Source organism: Mangifera indica, chromosome 7 (genome assembly GCF_011075055.1).
Source record: "Mangifera indica cultivar Alphonso chromosome 7, CATAS_Mindica_2.1, whole genome shotgun sequence".
NCBI lineage: Eukaryota > Viridiplantae > Streptophyta > Magnoliopsida > Sapindales > Anacardiaceae > Mangifera > Mangifera indica.
In genome coordinates, this window is record NC_058143.1 from 11,823,119 (window position 1) to 11,842,159 (window position 19,041).

At 32.1% G+C, this 19,041-nt stretch overlaps 2 protein-coding genes across 2 annotated transcripts; both read left to right on the forward strand.

Annotated features, from left to right (window-relative positions):
- Positions 1-381: 381 nt before the first annotated feature.
- Positions 382-2,338, forward strand: LOC123221471 (ankyrin repeat-containing protein NPR4-like). Its single transcript, XM_044644319.1, has 5 exons — positions 382-547; positions 1,000-1,152; positions 1,264-1,314; positions 1,416-1,924; positions 2,006-2,338. The coding sequence occupies exons 1-5, from the start codon at positions 382-384 to the stop codon at positions 2,336-2,338; spliced, it is 1,212 nt and encodes a 403-aa protein (XP_044500254.1).
- A 4,708-nt stretch (positions 2,339-7,046) lies between these two features.
- Positions 7,047-8,661, forward strand: LOC123221472 (ankyrin repeat-containing protein NPR4-like). The gene is made up of 3 exons (XM_044644320.1): positions 7,047-7,212; positions 7,309-7,832; positions 7,914-8,661. The coding sequence occupies exons 1-3, from the start codon at positions 7,047-7,049 to the stop codon at positions 8,559-8,561; spliced, it is 1,338 nt and encodes a 445-aa protein (XP_044500255.1). The 3' UTR covers positions 8,562-8,661.
- Positions 8,662-19,041: the final 10,380 nt, after the last annotated feature.

Genomic DNA, 19,041 nt, shown 5'->3' on the forward strand with positions numbered 1-19,041 from the left:
TTTAATAAAAAAATATAAGATTTCAGTTATTTTAATAAAAAAATTGATAATTCAATACTTATTATAATAAAAGTATGTATATCTAGTTTTAAATATTTAATTAGATATTTAAATAATAATTATTATAAGAATATATAATTTTGTATTAAGAATAAAATCACATAGGACTAAATACCCAATTAAATAATCAAAATTGGGTTACTATATTTATATTTATTTAATTTTGCTAAATTTTTTATTAATATAGAATGCAATACTAAGATTCTTTTTTCTAAGACATGATTTAAATCGATTTTTTAAGTTCAACCAATCTTTCATTTTTTATTTTTTTTTGGCTGTCTCCATCAATTTTTTTTTGTTGTCTCCATCTACAGGAAGCAAATGGGCACAGGAGGCGAGTTGGGCAGTACAAACGAGCTTTATCGGGCAGCCCTGAACAACGATTGGGAATCTGTGAAGGAATTCTACCAGAAAAATGTTAGTTCGCTGCTATCTCCTGTAACGGCCTTCGGGGACAATGCATTTCACTTGGCGGTGTTCAGCAAAAGTAAAGATCCGCTTCAATTTTTACTTGAAATTTCCCAAAAAAATCCTATGGTCGAGCATGGCTATTTAGAAAAAAATTGCTGCTGCATTTGGGAGAACAAATGTGGTGAAGTTTTTAGCTGCAACATCATTAGAATCTCACAAAATATTAATATACCAAGAAGAAAAAGGAAGGACTGAAGAAGAAGAATATTCTAAGCTTAAAAATATTCACCGCCAAAACAAACCCTTCATCGAGGTAGAGCCCAAACCTGAAGCCTCCAATGAGCAGCCTGGTGCCATCCAAGGTGAAACAACATCACAGCCAGAGCCTGATGCCTCCATTCTGCACGTTGCCATCACAGGCTACCATTTTGGTGTCTGTCTCTACCCACCTAGTTTCTTTACTTTTGCTTTGAAATGAAATATATATTCAACCGATATTTGATGCGCTTTCTTTTCAAATTTTCTCAGAAACGGCTCTGTATTTACTGAATCTGGACGAATCGTTAGCAGCACTCAAGGACCGAGATGGCTGGACCTCTCTTCACCTACTAGCAACCATGCCCTCAGCTTTCAAAAGTGGATATCAATGGGGCACATTGATCCACAGAGTCATATATTTCTGTAAGTATATTTTCCACCTTTCCATAATTCTATTAAAGATAATGTATGCATAAGGATATGTTAAAAGGACCTTTTGTAAACATCTTATTCATTAATTTCTATAATTTATAGGCCTTCCAATTGGTGATGATGATGAAAAACCAACTACAAAAATTTCCAAAGGTAAAAATTTTCTTTTGTTCGCTTAAGGGATATTCTACATAATTTCTCTCTTCATCACTTTGGCTCATTGAGCACCTTCTTTTTCTCCTAAACACGAATAGGGTGGTTTAAATTACTGGAAAAAATCCGTGCACTAGTGAGTAACATCTTGAAAGAAAAGAGAAAGCATACACTTGCTTTCAAACTAGCGGAGAGTCTGATAGAAAAAGATTCTTCTTGGGAAGAAAACATTAATAGGCAGGTAGGCGCAGAGTCTCTATTTGATAAGGACAAGTCTTCAAAAGGAGATTATAAGCCAATCCCGTTAATGCTGGAGACTGAAAAAGGAATAGTAGAAATTGTGTACAAGATACTAGAAGTATGTCCCCAGCTAGTTGAGCATTACAATGATCTGGGTCAGAACATACTGCATGTGGCAATTAAGCACCGTCAATACGATTTCTTCAATCATGTGAAAAATATGAAAATACCAATGACAAGGTTAGTCCGAAAGGTTGACAAAAATGGCTACACCATATTACACCATGCTGCAGACATGGAGCCAGAGACTATAAAGCGTCACCCAGCAGGACCTGTTTACCAACTCCAGGAAGAGATTAAGTGGTACAAAGCAAGCCCCCTAGCTCTCTCTTCTACAAGATTTTTACCTAATAAACGTGCTTATACGTAAATTATGTTTCTATTTATGCAGGCTGTAAAGAAGATCACACCCGCCCACTACACCATGTTTCGCGGCAAGCAGGCAAAGATGACTTGCGAAGAGCTATTCAATTCGAAGCACGATAAACTACTCGAGCAAGCACAGACATGGATAAAAGAAACTTCTCAGTCTTGCTCTGCGGTGGCTGTTCTCGTTGCTACAGTGGTCTTTGCAGCTGCGTACACTGTGCCTGGAGGTTCTAATGAACATGGGTATCCAATTTTCCTCAACAGCACTCTCTTCTTGCTTTTCACAGTCATGGACGTTATTGCTTTGGCCTGCTCCTTAACCTCCGTTGTAATGTTCTTGTCCATCCTCACATAGCCTTATACATATGATGAATTCCTCCGTGAACTCCCCAAAAAACTCACAACGGGCTTCACCTTGCTCTTCATTTCATTGGCTACAACAATGATTGCATTCGCAGCAACATTATTGCTCATAATTCGTTCGGAAAAGCCACATTGGACCACCACTCTCATTTATACTGCTGCATTTTTTCCTGTCAGCATATTTGCACTCACGAATTTTGAATATATTTAAATAACTGTTTGTTTCTATTTGATTTGATTATAAGTTTTTAATCATATTTTATCTTTATTATACTTTCATTGTTATGAAATAAGAACAAAGTTTTATCTTTATTATACTCTTGTTGTTTGTACGAGTGAACTTTATCAATTATTTAAGCAAAGTAAGGATACTTCTTTATCTTTATTTAGAAGGACTCTCTATATATAAAAATACACAACACATAGTTAATTATATTATAGAGAGCACTATTCATCATTCTTACTCTCTTAAAGTTTGAGTAAGCACTTTCTCTAACACACGAAGAATTTCAACAATTGGAGCATTAAAGTGAAATCATAAAACTCTCCATTTTTAGGTATTCATATTTGCAACTTCTTAATATATTACTAACTCTTTTTATGAATATATTGAAATATATTTTTTATTTATAAAATTAAACCTTCAGATTTTTTTTTGATAAAAGTGACTTAATTTTTAGCATTTTTGATTGATTATAACAAATAAATATAATTAATATTATTTATTTTATTTTAAAAAGAAAAATATTAGTTTGATACTTTAAATACGAAATAATAAAGTTTAGATTCTTCCTTAAAAAAATCTAGAAGTCACATTGCTATAGCTTTTTTTTTTTTAATGTATATATAAAAAAAAGGCATTGCTTTTTTCTTTTTAATATATATATATATATATATATATATATTTATTTATTTATTTATTTATTTATTTATTTATTGATATAAAAAGCTACACATTGGTATTATTTTTTCTTTTCAAACATTAAAGCACTAAAAAGGAGGTATGTAGATGAGAATATATATAATTACATGATAACATTATTTAGAGGTATTCAACAACAATATACCAAATTATATATTTTTATTAAAGAACTAAACTTTTAAATTTTGTTATTTAAATTATCAAATTTTATTATTAAAATAATTAAATTTCATTATGTTTTATTAATAATTCCAATTTAATCACTTTATTTTTAAAACAAACCAAAATAAATAATATTATCTTTTTCTTTTTTTGTCTCCATTTACAGGGCACAAATGAACAGAGGAGACAGGTCGGGCAGTAAAACTGATTTGTACAAGCCTTATCGGGCAGCCCTGAACGACGATTGGAAATCTCTGAAGGACTTCTACCAGAATAATGTTAGTTTGCTGTTATTTCCTGTAACGGCCTTCAGGGACAATGCATTTCACTTGGCAGTGTTCAGCAAAAGTAAAGATCCGCTTCAATTTTTACTTGATATTTCCGAACATTCTACGGCGAAGCATGGCTGTTTAGTTAAAAATGACAACGGGAACACACCTCTTCATGAGGCTGCAGCCAATGGGAACCTGGAGGCCGTAGAGGCTTTGGTCAGACATCTTTGCAGGCTCGCCGTGGAAGATATTGAAGATCCACTTGTAGAACAGCTCCATGAGGCTGTGAATCTGAACGGCGAAACCCCGCTTTTTATTGCTGCTGCATTTGGGAGAACAAAAGTGGTGAAGTTTTTAGCTGAAAAATCATTAGAATTTCACACAAGATTTATACAAGAAGTAAAAGGAGGAACGACTAAAGAAGAATATTCTAAGCTTAAAGATATTCACCGCCAAAACATACGCTTCATCGAGGCAAAGCCCAAACCTAAAGCCTCCAATGACCTGCCTGGTGCCATCCAAGGTTCAAATATTATCGTGTTTATAAAATTTCTGATTTTGTAGACAATATACATGAATTAATCTTTAAAACTTCAAGTTCAGATATTATTCTATATTTACAAAGCAGTTGGTTTTGTAAAAGAAATATGGAGATTAATTTTTCAAATTTCAGATTCATATATTATCTCATATTTTCAAAATTTTTGGTTTTGTAATTAGTATATAAAATATTATAATATTTAAACTTTAATTCTGATTCTATTTTGGACTTGAAGTCCATATTTTTCATAATTTTTGTAAACTTTGAGTTACAAATGTGATATAGTTAATATAAAAAAATAACTTTGATGAAACTTTGGTGTATATATATATATATATATATATATATATATATATATATATATATACTCTATGATTTTACAAACTTTAGGTTGTAAATCAGATACAATTATTATAATAAAAATAATTATTTAAATAATATTTCGGACTTTTGACCCAGATTCAAAATTTTGTAAACTCTATGTTACAAATGATATTTAGGACTTCAGATTCAAATTCATGATATTCAGAACTTCAGGTCTAGATTATGATTTTGCAAACTTGGAGTTACAAATAAATATAATTATAAATGAAAAATTAAATAGAAGATAAACAATAATTAAAACATCAATAGTTTGTATTTTGTAAATAAGATAATATCATAACTAAGATATTCGTATTTATGGTATACAAACAAAATAATAACAGAATTGAAAGATAACTAATATTAAAATATATGTAAGTTGATCATGCTAATAACATATTATAAATATAATTAAAAAAAAATTATGAATAAAGGATATTATAATTAAATTAAACTTTAAGTAGAAGAAGAAGATAAATGAAGTTGATGCACGTAGAATAAAAATGAAAAGCAAAACTTGAGACGCTTGAATGAAAATCTTATTAGGTGTGTGTACGTTACAAATGAAGAGCAGAGGGTGCATTTAGAGAAACTCTTGCAGCACCTCCGGTCGATGAGATAAAGTAATTTTACAAGGCCATTTAATGCAGGCCACGCAAAGTCAATATTGCCCATCCAAATGGTTTATTTCTTTGCCGCCAAAGGACTATGTCTCACCGAAGTAGGTTGTTTTTTCGAGTTTTTTTTTATTAATTTTAAAATTTTTATTTACTCTAAAATTTTTATTTACTCGTCTATAAATAATTAAAATTAACGATTTCAAAAATAAAATTATTATTTTATCTGTGATATTAAAAAATAAATTTAAATTTGATTTCATTTTTTCCCTAAATCCTTAAAACTAGTAATTTTTCCAACTTAAGTTTTTAAAAAGAGCATTTTCCCCTCTAGGGTTCCCAATTTTTTAGAATCAATTTTTCGGCAATGTCTTTTCCTTTCCGGTGACCTCTAGGCAATGTCTCTTTCTCTCTAGTACGACCTCCTTCTAAGAGTCCTTCTTGATGTCATCATTAGCGAAGACGAATCGTCTTTGTCTAGAGACAAAAATGAGGCTAAGGAGGATCGTTCGAAGGAGGCTATAGTGAGAGAAAGAGACATCACCTAAAGGTCACCAGAGAGAAAAAATCATGGCCGTCCAATTATTGATGGGGAAATTCAAAATTTCGGGGGATGAGAAAATACAAGCTTAAGGATTCCCTGTATATAAAGGCACTACTTACAGTTCTTACTCTCTTTGACTGTATGCTTGATTAAGGTCTTTCTTGAGCATGTGAAGCACTTCAACGATTGGAGCTTCAAGTGAGGTAACAGAATTCTCCACTTCAAGGTATTCATATTTGTAACTTATTAATATATTATTAACTTTTTTTATGAATATACCGAATTATATATTTTTTATTTATGAAATTGAACCTCTAGATTTTTTTAATAAAAGAGATTAAGTTTTTAGTATTTTTAATTGCATATATCAAACAAAAATATTTAATATTGTTTATTTTGTTTTAAATGTAAGAATATTAGTTTGATACTTTAATTAAAAAATAATAAAGTTTGGTTTCTTCCAGAAGAACAAGAAAACTAAAAGTCACATTCGTATTTTTTTTTTTTAAATGAGTACATGTGTGTGTGTATATATATATATATATATATATATATATTGATGTAAAAAGCTACACATTGGTATTGCTTTTTATTTTAAAACATTAAAGCACTAAAAAGAAGTATGTAGATGAGTATCTATATAGATGGGTATATATATAATTATAGGATAATGTTATTTAGAGGTATTCAAGGACAATATACCAAATTATATTTTTTTTAAATTAAAGAACTAAACTTTTAAATTTTATTATTTAAATTATCAAATTTTATTATTAAAATAATTAAATTTCATTCTTTTTTTAATTAATGATACCAAATTAATCACTTTGTTTTTAAAACAAACCAAAATAAACAATACTAATTATGTTTGTTTGATATCTTTATTAAGATATACATAAAGTTTGATCATTTTATTATAATAATAAAATATAAGATTTCAGTTATTTTAATAAAAAAATTGATAGGCGAATGCTTATTATAATAAAATTATGTATATCTAATTTTAAATATTTAATTAGATACCTAAATGATTGTTATCATAAGATTGTATAATTTTATATTAAGAATAAAGTCACATAAAACTAAATATCTAATTAAATAATCAAAGTTGGGTTATTATATTTATATTTATTTAATTTTGCTAAAATTTTTATTAACATAGTATGCAATACTAAGATTCTTTTTCCTAAGACATGATTTAAAACGACTTTTTTAAGCTCAACCTGTCTTTCATTAATTTTTTTTTTTTTTTTTGGTTGTCTCCATCTACGGGAAGAAAATGGGCACAGTAGACGAGTTGGGCAGTATAAACGAGCCTTATCGGGCAGCCCTGAACAACGATTGGGAATCTCTGAAGAAATTCTACCAGAAAAATGTTGGTTCGCTGTTATTTCCTGTAACGGCCTTCAAGGACAATGCATTTCACTTGGCGGTGTTCAGCAAAAGTAAAGACCCGCTTCAATTCTTTTGTTCGATTAAGGGATATTCAATATAATTTCTCTCTTCGTCGCTATCGCTCATTGAGCACCTTCTTTTCTCCTAAACACGATTAGGGTGGCTTAAATTACTGGGAAAAATCTCCGCACCAGTAAGGAGTAACATCTTGGATGAAAAGAGAAAGCATAAACTTGCTTTCAAACTAGCGAAAACACTGATAAAAAAGGATTCTTCTTGGGAAGAAACCATTAATAGGCAAGTGGTCCCACAGTCTCCATTCGATAATGACCAGTCTTCAAAAGGAGATTATAAGCCAATCCCGTTATTGCTGGCGACTGAAAAAGGAATAGGAGAAATTGTGAACAAGATACTAGAAGTATGTCCCCAGCTAGTTGAGCATCACAATGATCTGGGTCAGAACATACTGCATGTGGCAATTAAGCACCGTCAATATGAAATCTTCAATCATGTGAAAAATATGAAAATACCAATGACAAGGTTAGTCCGAAAGGTTGACAAAAATGGCTACACCATCTTACACCATGCTGCAGACATGAAGCCAGAGACTACAAAGCATCATCCAGCAGGACCTGTATACCAACTCCAGGAAGAGATAAAGTGGTACAAAGTAAGCCCCCTGGCTCTTTCTTCTACAAGATTTTTACCTAATAAACGTGTTTATATGTAAGTTATGTTTCTATATATGCAGCGTGTAAAGGAGATCACGCCCGCCCACTACGCCATGTTTCGTAGCAAGGACGTAAAGATGACTTGCGACGAGCTATTCAATTTGAAGCACAATAAACTACTCGGCCAAGCACAGAATTGGATAAAAGGCACTTCTCAGTCTTGCTCTACAGTGGCTGTTCTCGTTGCCACAGTGGTCTTTGCAGCTGCGTACACTGTGCCTGGAGGTTCTAATGAACAGGGGTATCCAGTTTTCCTCAACAGCACTCTCTTTTCGCTTTTCACAGTCATGGACGTTGTTGCTTTGGCCTGCTCCTTAACCTCCGTTGTAATGTTCTTGTCCATCCTCACATCGCCTAATACGTATGAAGAATTCCACCGCAAACTCCCCAAAAAACTCACAATAGGCTTCACCTTGCTCTTCATTTCATTGACTACAACAATGATTGCATTCGCAGCAACATTATTGCTCATAATTCGTTCGGAAAAGCCACATTGGACCACCACTCTCATTTATACTGCTGCATTTCTTCCTGTCAGCATATTTGCACTCACTAGTTTTCCCATGTATGCTGCATTTGAGATAACTTTGCTCAAGTTGTATCTTAGATTGTCTAAGAATTGGCGTGTCACAAAGTCTCCACTGCCCAAGAAGTCAGCTTCCAGATAGGGTTCCTTTGCAGACCAAGCAGCTCCTAAACAAACCGAATCGCACACAATGCAGCTTGAGAACAAGGGTAAATTGTCTGAGGAGAGTGATAATGATAATAAGCCCAAGCTCCCAGTCTGAGATTTATATTAGTTGAGGCTGATAAGTGTATAAGATATTACAAACTAGTATGAACCTGCTTTCATTATTTTGGGTTTCATCAAGTCAAGAGTGGGTGTCAAATAACAGAGTATTTTACTCTTATTCTGTTGAAATTTTATGTCAAACAAGAGAATATTTTACTTTTTGTTCTAATAAAATTTTATGCAAGTAGTATGTGTTTTTTAAGAATATAAATTTAAAATATTTAATGTATTTTTATCATGTTTAATAACATGCTTATTTTCCAAGCACCAGTTGTCTCCATATATTAATTCATAGGGAAATTGAAATTTTTAGTATTATCTTATTCCGTCTATACAAAATTGTCACCTATCCTAAAGTTTTCATAAATATACCACAATAGTACTCATCTTCCCCAAAATACCCCTCTTCAATCTTTTATACACAAATTCTCTCTCTTATTCTCTGCAATTTTTTTCTCTCTCTTTCTCTTCTTCCAAAGTGATAAATAAATCATTTTCTCTTCTCTCTCATCTTCAAAAACAAAAGTAGGAAGAAAAAAACTGAATTCTTCAGATTAAGAATTCTGCTAAGTGAGGATTAAAAAAAAAAAGAACAACCCACAAAAAAACTCAACTGGAAAAAAATGACCATTGAAAAAGTGTAAGAAATGACCATCGAAGAAGATTACATTCAGTAAGATTTAACTGGAAAAAAAAAAATTAACATTTAAAGATTAAAACTGAAAAAAAAAAATTTTGCGTTTAATCAAAAAAAAAAAGAAAACGTGGGCGTGATATTCTGAGAATAAAGGTTGGCGTTAACGCCAACCCTTGGCTACTCCAAGCAAAGTTTATAAAGGGTGGGCCCACCCTATATTACAATAACGCCAACTTTTTTATCCCAATAGTTTTAGTTTATAAAAGATGGACCCACTAAATTAATGCTAACAAGCCAACTATTTCTGTCAACCTTTATAATAATAAATATAATATTATATTATAATATATAATTATATTACATAATATTATAATATATTATATATATTATTATAATATTATATATTATAATATATAATTATAAATATTAAATATAATATATATAATTATAATTATAATTATATAATTATATTATAATATAATACATATAATATAATTATAATTATATTATAATATTATATAATATATTTTTATTATATATATTATTAATAATATTATAATATATTATATTATATTAAATATTATAATATAAAATATTATATATATTATTATAATATTATATATATAATATAATATATTATATATTATACTGTTGTGGTATAATATATATAATAATATTATAATATTATAATATAATATTATTATATTATATTATAAAGGGTTGGCGTGCGCCAACCCTTCCCCTGCTTTAATATTTATGGGTTGACGTGCCAACCCTTCCCCTGCTTTAATATTTATAGGTTGGCGTACGCCAACCCTTCGCCAATTTTTTAAAATATGGGTTGGCGTAACCCCAACCCTTGACGTTAACCCGCCAACCTTCAAAAATTAAAAAAACACTATTTTTTTTTCAGTTAAATGTTTAATTTTTTTTTTCACTTAAATCCTTAAACATCAATTTTTTATCTTTTTTCATTTAAATACTACTACATCATCTTCTCTGATCGTCATTTTCTACAAGGTATATACAGTGGATATATTTGAGTTTTTATGGGTTGTTCTTTTTTTTTTAAATCCTTACTTTGAAAAATTCTTAATATGAAAAATTCAGTTTTTTCCTTCTTGTTTTTGTTTTTGAAGATGAGGAAGAAGTGAGAGTGATTCTTTTATCACTTTGGAAGAAAAGGAAGGAGAGAAAAAAAATTACAGAGAAGAAGAGAGAGAATTTATACATGAAATATTGAAAAGGGGTATTTTAGAAAAGGTGAGTACTGTTGTGATATATTTGTGAAAGCTTTAAGATAGGTGACAATTTCGTATACATAGAATAAAATAGTGCTAAAAATTTTAATTTCCCTAATTCATATCCTGTGACTCTAACTGAATTCAATATTAGAGGCTTGTATAATTTCTCCATATAATACTGCTTTTTATTCTCCGATAGAATAATTAATTTACAGTGCCAAATTAGATAATCATGTTTCCGAGTCATTCAAAGTTTCAAACCCATGTGTTACAAATCTAAGAGAACCAGAAAATTATGATAATATAAGTGAACTTATTAGGTGGGCTCATGGCGTCAAAAGAGAGCTTCCTTGATGAACAAAAACACTGCCTGTGTCTCCCCTAGAAACATGAAGCTCTTCATCCAGGTATGCTGTTAGTAACCAAGACTGCACATTGCTGTTTGAGATTGAATCCAAAAAATTGAATCCTTAAAAGGAGAAAATACTGTTTTTGAAAATTTAGATTGAGAGAAAATAGTTAGTTTTTAAAGTTTAGAGAGAGAATGATATAACTAATAAACTTAATTAATTTTAATTATATATAAATAGGTAAATGAGATTTTCAAAATTATCAGAAAAAATTTAAGAAATCAGCATATTTTTATAGTAAATAGTCCTGTGGCCTCTCTTTGTTGGGTGGGAAAATTAGAGTCACACGTGGGAAGCTACCAAATCATTTAATGCAATCCCAGCAAGCATGACCAAGTGGTGGAAAATCCACCGTATATTTAACATTATCTTTATTATTTAAGTAAAGTCAGGATTTTTTTATTCGTAAGCATCATTCACAAGGATTCCCTGTATATAAAAGCACACACCATATATTTTAGAGAACACTTCTTATAGTTCTTACTCTCTTTACTGTAAGTTTGATTAAGTTCTTTTTTCGGTATGTGAAGGACTTCAACAATTAGAGCATTTAAGTGAAATTATAGAACTCCCCTTTTTCAGGTAATCATATTTATAACTTGTTAATATATTATTAACTCTTTTTATGAATATATCAAATTATATATTTTTTATTTATGAAATTAAACTTTTAGATTTTTCTTATAAAAGAGACTAAATTTTTAATATTTTTGATTGTATATATCAAATCAATATAATTAATATTATTTATTTTGTTTTAAAAGTAGGAATATTAGTTTGATACTTTAAATAAAAAAAATAAAGTTTAGTTTCTTCCCGTAAAAAATACTAAAAGTCACATTGGTAATGTTTTTTTTTTTAAGGGTGTGTGTGTGTGTATTATTAAAATAATTAAATTTCATCATTTTTTTAATTAGTGATATCAAATTAATCACTTTGTTTTTAAAACAAACTAAAATAAATAATACTAATTATATTTGTTTGTGTTGAAGACTCAAATAAAAAAAAAAAAGAGTCTCACATCTAATAAATATAACATAAGAGAGTGGTATATAAGTGTTGTGAATTCGACCTTAACACAAGTTAATTGGTTTTGTGTAATATGAGTTTCAATCTTCATACTTGTAAACCCAATTTATATTTTCGATATGGTATTAAAACATGAGTTAAAAGACGGGTTTAACAGCCTAAGTGTTTTTGGATACAAGTGACAATACACTCAGTCAAAAAAAAATCGGTGTCTAACAACTTAGGTGCTTACACTTAAACGGGGGTGTTGAAGATTTAAATAAAAATGAAAGAAAAAGAGTTTCACATTTAATAAATAAAACAACATTTAATAAATAAAACATAAGATATGAATGTTCAGTTTTTTAATAGAAAAATATAAGATTTCAGTCATTTTAATAAAAAAATTGATAAGTTAGTATTTATTATAATAAAACTATATATATTTAATTTTAAATATCTAATTGAACATTTAAATAATTGTTATTATGAGATTGTATGATTTTGTATTAAAGATAAAATTATATACGACTAAATACGCAATTAAATAATCCAAGTTGGGTTATTATATTTATATTTGTTTAATTTTGCTAAAATTTTTATTAACGTAGCATACAATACTAAGATTCTTTTTTCGAAGACGTAATTTAAAACGGGGAAATTATTAAAAATAGCCAAAAGTAAGAGGGCTTAAGCGAAATTGCCCAAAAAATTCATATTTAAGCAAAAATGCCCAACATTTGTGAAATGTCTAAAATACCCCAATATATAAACAAGCCAAAATTTCATAATTCCCACTGTAAAACGCCCATAATTACTGTGCAAATCCAAAAAAAATAGACTTTTCTTCCACTATGAACCGGCGTTCCACTGTCGTCCCACTGTGAAGCCATTTCCGACGATTTTCTTGATCTCTGGCGACCGAAAATGATCAAGAAGGTTAGTATGTCTTCCGTGATCTTGTTTGAATCAAGTTATTGTTCATATTATTGAGATTTGAGTCAGTTTTGCGTTTTGAAATATTAGGGTTTGCGGTTTGAACATTGCTTAATATGTTGTGATTTTTTGCTGTTTTTGTTAAATTTGTTGAGGGGTTTTGTGTTAAAGCATATCTAGATTTGATTTATGTTGAAATTGGAGGCCGAAATGAGCGATTTTTGGCCGAAAATTACATTGGAAGTCATCGGCAGTGCGACAGTGGAACAATGTTTTCCACTGTAAAGATGAACAACCCACTGTGACAGCGGTTAGGGGGGTTAAGTGGCTTTTTAAAAATATTAGGGATCCAATTGTTATTGTTAGTCCACTGTAGTCGTTTCTGAAATTTGCCATTCACAGTGGATTGGGGGGAAAATTAACAATTTTGAATTTGCAGGGGCGATAATAACTTCAAGAATTACTGAGGGGCAAGAGATAAATATTGGACCTGTTTGTAATAGACATTTTCTCAGGGGGTAAATTGATATTTTTCACATCTAGGGCTTCTCGACGCGTAGTTTTCGAATTTTATATCCGTTTTATCTGTTTTAAGATTTTTCAATATGTAGTTTTAGAAGTTTAGATTAAGTTTCTTGATTTTTGTACCTCTTGGACACATTTTACGATGTAATGACCTTGTATTTTTAAAATTCCCGAAAATTTTTTCGATTATTACCGTTCTAAGGGATTTCAACTTTTAGAATTCGAATTTCAGTTCCATTTTCTCGAATTTTACTGTTTAAAGATAATCGACTCGTACTTTTCAGATTTTCGAAGAATTTCTCGATTATTGTCATTCTAAGGTTTTTCAACTTTTAGAATTCGAATTTCAGTTCCGTTTTTTCGAATTTCATCGTTTTACATTATATCGATTCGTATTTTTCAGATTTTCGAAGAATTTATCGATTGTTGCCATTCTAGGGTTTTTCAACCTTTAGAATTCGAATTTTAGTTCCGTTTTTTCGAATTTTACCGTTTTACGATATATTGACTCGTATTTTTCAGATTTCTGAAGAATTTCTCGATTGTTGCTATTCTAGGGTTTTTCAACCTTTAGAATTCGAATTTCAGTTCTGTTTTTTCGAATTTCACCATTTTACGATATATCGACTCGTATTTTTCAGATTTCTGGAGAATTTCTCGATTGTTGCCATTCTAGGGTTTTTCAACCTTTAGAATTCGAATTTCAGTTTTTTTTTTTGAATTTTACCGTTTTACGATATATCGACTTGTATTTTTTAGATTTTCGAAGAATTTTTCGATTGTTGCCATTCTAGGGTTTTCCAATCTTTAGAATTCGAATTTTAGTTTCATTTTTTTGAATTTTATCGTTTTACGATATATCGACTCATATTTTTCAGATTTCTGAAGAATTTCTTGATTATTGCCATTCTAGGGTTTTTCAACCTTTAGAATTCGAATTGCAATTCCGTTTTTTTGAATTTTATCGTTTTACGATATATCGACTCGTATTTTTCAGATTTTCGAAGAATTTCTCGATTGTTGCCATTATAGGGTTTTTCAACCTTTAGAATTCGAATTTCAGTTCCGTTTTTTTTTTTGAATTTTATCGTTTTACGATATATCGACTCGTATTTTTCAGATTTTTGAAGAATTTCTCGATTGTTGCCATTCTAGGGTTTTTCAACCTTTAGAATTCGAATTTCAGTTCCGTTTTTTCGAATTTCACCATTTTACAATCTTGAAATCTTATTTTTAAAATTTTTCATTCACCTTTATTGTTTTGTATATTTTTTTTTTATGATTTTTCCATGAAGACATTTGTTTATATATTTGCTATTTATGAATAACTAACGAATTTTGTAAATTTTCGCAGGATATTTCTCGCAAAAGAAGACGTGTTGAAAGCGAGCTGCGAATCCCCGATGAGTCCAGACACTTCCGAACAGATTTGATATGTCATGCACAACACACAACATTATGTAGGATTATGTCTACACTGACCCCGGAGCAGCTACGACTATTTGAGAGGACATGTTTCGGGTATCTTCTTCGTTTACCCGAGACCAAATTCTCTGGTATATTAGTTCATTCATTTATACTACGGCAGCTACATCGATTCTCTGCCAGAGATGAGTTTTGGTTTCGGATTAGTGGGGTTGATGTTCATTTTAGCTCGTTTGAGTTTGCTTTGGTGACGGGTCTTTCGTTTAGTCGACGCATTGATATTTCTTCATATATTCCTCGCTCCTCCAGTCATAGGATCAAAGATATGTACTTTCGAGGTTGTCCGAAGGTGTAGTATCATGACCTAGAGCGTGTTTTCTTGTCGAGGTTGTGGGGGGATGACGATATTGATGCAATCAAGATGGCCTTATTGTATGTTCTTCACATGGTTTTGTTAGGGAATGATCGGCGAAAGAAGGTGTCTTTAGAGTATTTACAGTTGGTCGATCATCTGGATGAGTTTAATTCCTATCCTTGGGGTGTTCCCGTGTGGCAGATGACATACGAGTCTATGTCACAGGCGAGTGACAGAGTATGCTCCGGACGGATGCTTGAGATGTGTAGATACGACCTCTACGGATTTCCTTTCGCCTTTCAGGTTAGTTTTAATTTATTGATTATATATATTAATTTGAGAAAATGTCAAATGATTTATTTAAATCGTAAATGATTATATTGCAGTATTGGATATATGAGACTCTGGACACATTACACGATTGGATTGACCTTGTTGATCCTTATTCGTCCCCACGTATGTTTAGGTGGCGTACGCGAGACGTCCCTAATTGGACTCATATAGGTCGTATTTTCACTGGTGATCCGGTATGTACAAGTTAATGAGTTGATTAATTCATTATATGTTACAATTTTTTTGACTTATATATCTTCATCATTAGGAGGATGTCACATTCCCTCTTCGTCCATCATCGATCGAGGAGGGTTTACCCTGGTACGGTGAGATTCGTGAGTACACCAGTTTACCTGATGCTGATTCCTCCTCATCTTCTTCGATTCCGACCGCGACTAGAGATGAGGCGTCTCCAGCATCAGGACCTTCAGTTGTACCTGTCGAGTCTTTTGAGTCACATGAGGAGCCTATTCAACCTCCTATTATGGAGCAGCCTATATATTCCCCTGTAGTTCAAAGCCCACGGATGACAGAGCATCCTGGAGTGGAGGACTATCCTAGAATGGAGGACCATCCTGGAGTGGAGGACTGCACTACCCATCATGCCACCGAGCAGTGTCCCCCATTCGTAGCACCCAGTATTTCTACATTAGATGCTACATTAGCGCATTGGGGTGCTACGATTTTGCATGAGATATCAAGTTTTCGTGACGATATCTCTTCCCAGATGACTCGATTAGAGGATCGTATGACTCGTTTGGAGGACATCATCACGCGTACATATCCAACCCCCGTTGCTCAGGTTGTAAAACCACTTCTAATTTATTACTTATAAAAAATGTCTATAGTGTTATTATTCTGACAACTATTATTATATCCATATAGGAAATGGACGACGATATCCGACCGACATCCCCCATTGATACCGCAATACCATCTTATCACTCACACGAGGTTCGTATGACATTTCAAATTTAATTTATTGTTAAATGTCATTATTATATTATAGTATTGTTATTTATGAAATATCACTAATTAAGTTATTATTACTATTATCTTAGGGTAGTCGTCAGGAGGACGCATCGGTTAGCCCTTCTGTTGCATTACCTGTCCGAGCTGAGGTATGTCACTTATCAATGGAACTTTATTTTGTATTTTTTTCGGTTATCGATTAATATAGGGAATATATATTCGTATAGGGTTTTCGTCATGAGGGTCATCCGGTCGGATCTCATATAGGTTCTTTACATCCTCCACATGAGGTATGATAATTATTATACATTATATCGACTTTTAGATATGATATTATATTTTATATGAAATATCATTTACCATTATGTCATTTTCATGTATATAGGGAACCGATATTGATATATTATCGATCGAGGGTTCTCCCCGAACACCTTTCCCTGAAGTCCAGGTTATAGGGATTTAAGAAATATCATTGATCAATTTGTCTTTAATATTATATTTTTTTTAATGAAGTTTTATCTCTTTTTCAGGACGAGCGACTATGGTTACTTGCTGATATCCCGAGCTCGACCAAAAAGCTTGTGGATATTAGTTCACAGGAGGAGGACTTCCAGGAGAATGTTTCTGAGACCGTTCACATTGAGGTTTGTCAATTATAATTACTAAATAAATATAATTGATAAATATACGTCACTAACATGCTTTAATATATAATTATGCAGTCTATCGATGGAGCACGCGCTGTTGACTTGACCGTGATTCAGGATTCTCCAGTTAAATCTCTTCCCGCATACGTAGAGAAGGTAACATAAATCGAATAATGTTTATGATTTTTTTGAATGAAATAATGAATTAATAGTTTTTTGTAACATGCAGTTGGTTCGTACAGCACGTGGTCGGATCATCCGGAAGGGTCCACTGGTTCGTACCCCGTATACAAATCCACTCAGAGGGAGGGCGAAATGACAACTCAGGACGATTCCATCCTCTGCGTCAGAGCGTGAGGAATCTTTCCTCACATGGTATACCAGAGCTACAGCTTCTGACACACATGATGTGTACTTCATAGGATCGAAGTCGAAGGATAGCTTCTGGAGGCTTGTTGTAGAGTTGCGCGAGTGGTTGACCGATGATATGAGTTGTCTATACTATATAATTTGGTAAAAAGCTAGATATATTTACTAACACGTGAACTTGTTTATACCATTTTAGCATGTGGATTCTTTTTTGACTTTACTACGCCGGTAATAGGACGATCACTAGTCGACTATCTTACAGCGTTGGACGACTGCCTACACATTCTTCGGAGGCCATATTGAGATGGCCTAAAAGAGTTAGCAGACCACACTGATTGGCAAGTTCGAGTTTTCGGGGCTCTTCACGAGGATGGTTGATGCAGCGTACACCCGGGATTGTTATACAAACCATGGGGGATGGTCGATTAGGTATAGTTTATATATATTTCTATTACATTCAAGAACATAACGACAACGATAAGTAACTAAAATGTTTCATTGTTTATAAGTTTTCATCCCTATAAACTTCCGGAACGTACATTGGGTCGCCGGAGTTATAGATTTCCGTGAGTGGTCGATTACGGTGTACGATTCAGAGGTTTCATTTTCGGGGAATATAAGGACTCTAGAGCAGCGCATGCGACCGTACATGACCTTTATTCCCACGTTATTAGAGGCGACGAGTTTTTGGATAGCTTCTAAGAGGACTCCACGACATGATCCCCTCACTTTGTATCGATCGTCGGATGTCCTTCAGCAGGGGTTGGGCTCCGGTGATTGTGGCATGTTTATGTTGCGATTTTTTGAGTGTTTGGCGTTGTCACGGAGCTACGTTTTCCCCCGAGAGTCGTCTACCTCTATGCGTCAACAATTAGCGGCGCAGTTGTACTTTCACTGTATTGAGTAGCTCACGGATGTATATTTATCGTTCTTCCTATGTTTAGATGTATATATTTATTGTTTAGTCGTCTACCTCTATGTGTATGATATACTTTATCTATGGTTATATATGGATATGTTTCGTATTTGATTTCATTTTTTAAATCATCTTGACATGAAAAAACAATAAAAACGTATGATTACTCAAACATGTAAAAACTTGAAACAATTAGAGGAAATAAAGTAATACTGAAATAACTCATAATAAAAATATGATTACATCAAATGACAATACAATTACACGTTTGAAACAATAATAAAAATACATCGGTTACATATCAGTTCCACAATGAAGAATCATATAACAAACAAAATTGAGTATAAGCATCTCAAGATCTCGTTCCTTTGCCTTTTGTAGATGAACGCTGTGGGGCAGAGCTCGGGATCGATGCTGGGGATTTACAGTGGGTTCGTGTGTGCCCCGGTTCATGGCAACGACTACAAATCCTCGGTGTAACTATTTCTTCTTGCGATGGACGTCGATTTCTATTTGATGGACGACCTGGACGACAACTATCAAGGACGGGGGGCAATATAACTCTGTCTTCCAGTGAG

Bases quoted from the DNA above. Each gene is read 5' to 3' on its own strand.
- LOC123221471 (XM_044644319.1), top strand. From the start codon at position 382: ATGGGCACAGGAGGCGAGTTGGGCAGTACAAACGAGCTTTATCGGGCA. The intron at 548-999 runs GTAAAGATCCGC...AAATTTTCTCAG, and splicing joins CTTGGCGGTGTTCAGCAAAA to AAACGGCTCTGTATTTACTG. The intron at 1,153-1,263 runs GTAAGTATATTT...TATAATTTATAG, and splicing joins CCACAGAGTCATATATTTCT to GCCTTCCAATTGGTGATGAT.
- LOC123221472 (XM_044644320.1), top strand. From the start codon at position 7,047: ATGGGCACAGTAGACGAGTTGGGCAGTATAAACGAGCCTTATCGGGCA. The intron at 7,213-7,308 runs GTAAAGACCCGC...TTCTTTTCTCCT, and splicing joins CTTGGCGGTGTTCAGCAAAA to AAACACGATTAGGGTGGCTT. The intron at 7,833-7,913 runs GTAAGCCCCCTG...CTATATATGCAG, and splicing joins AAGAGATAAAGTGGTACAAA to CGTGTAAAGGAGATCACGCC.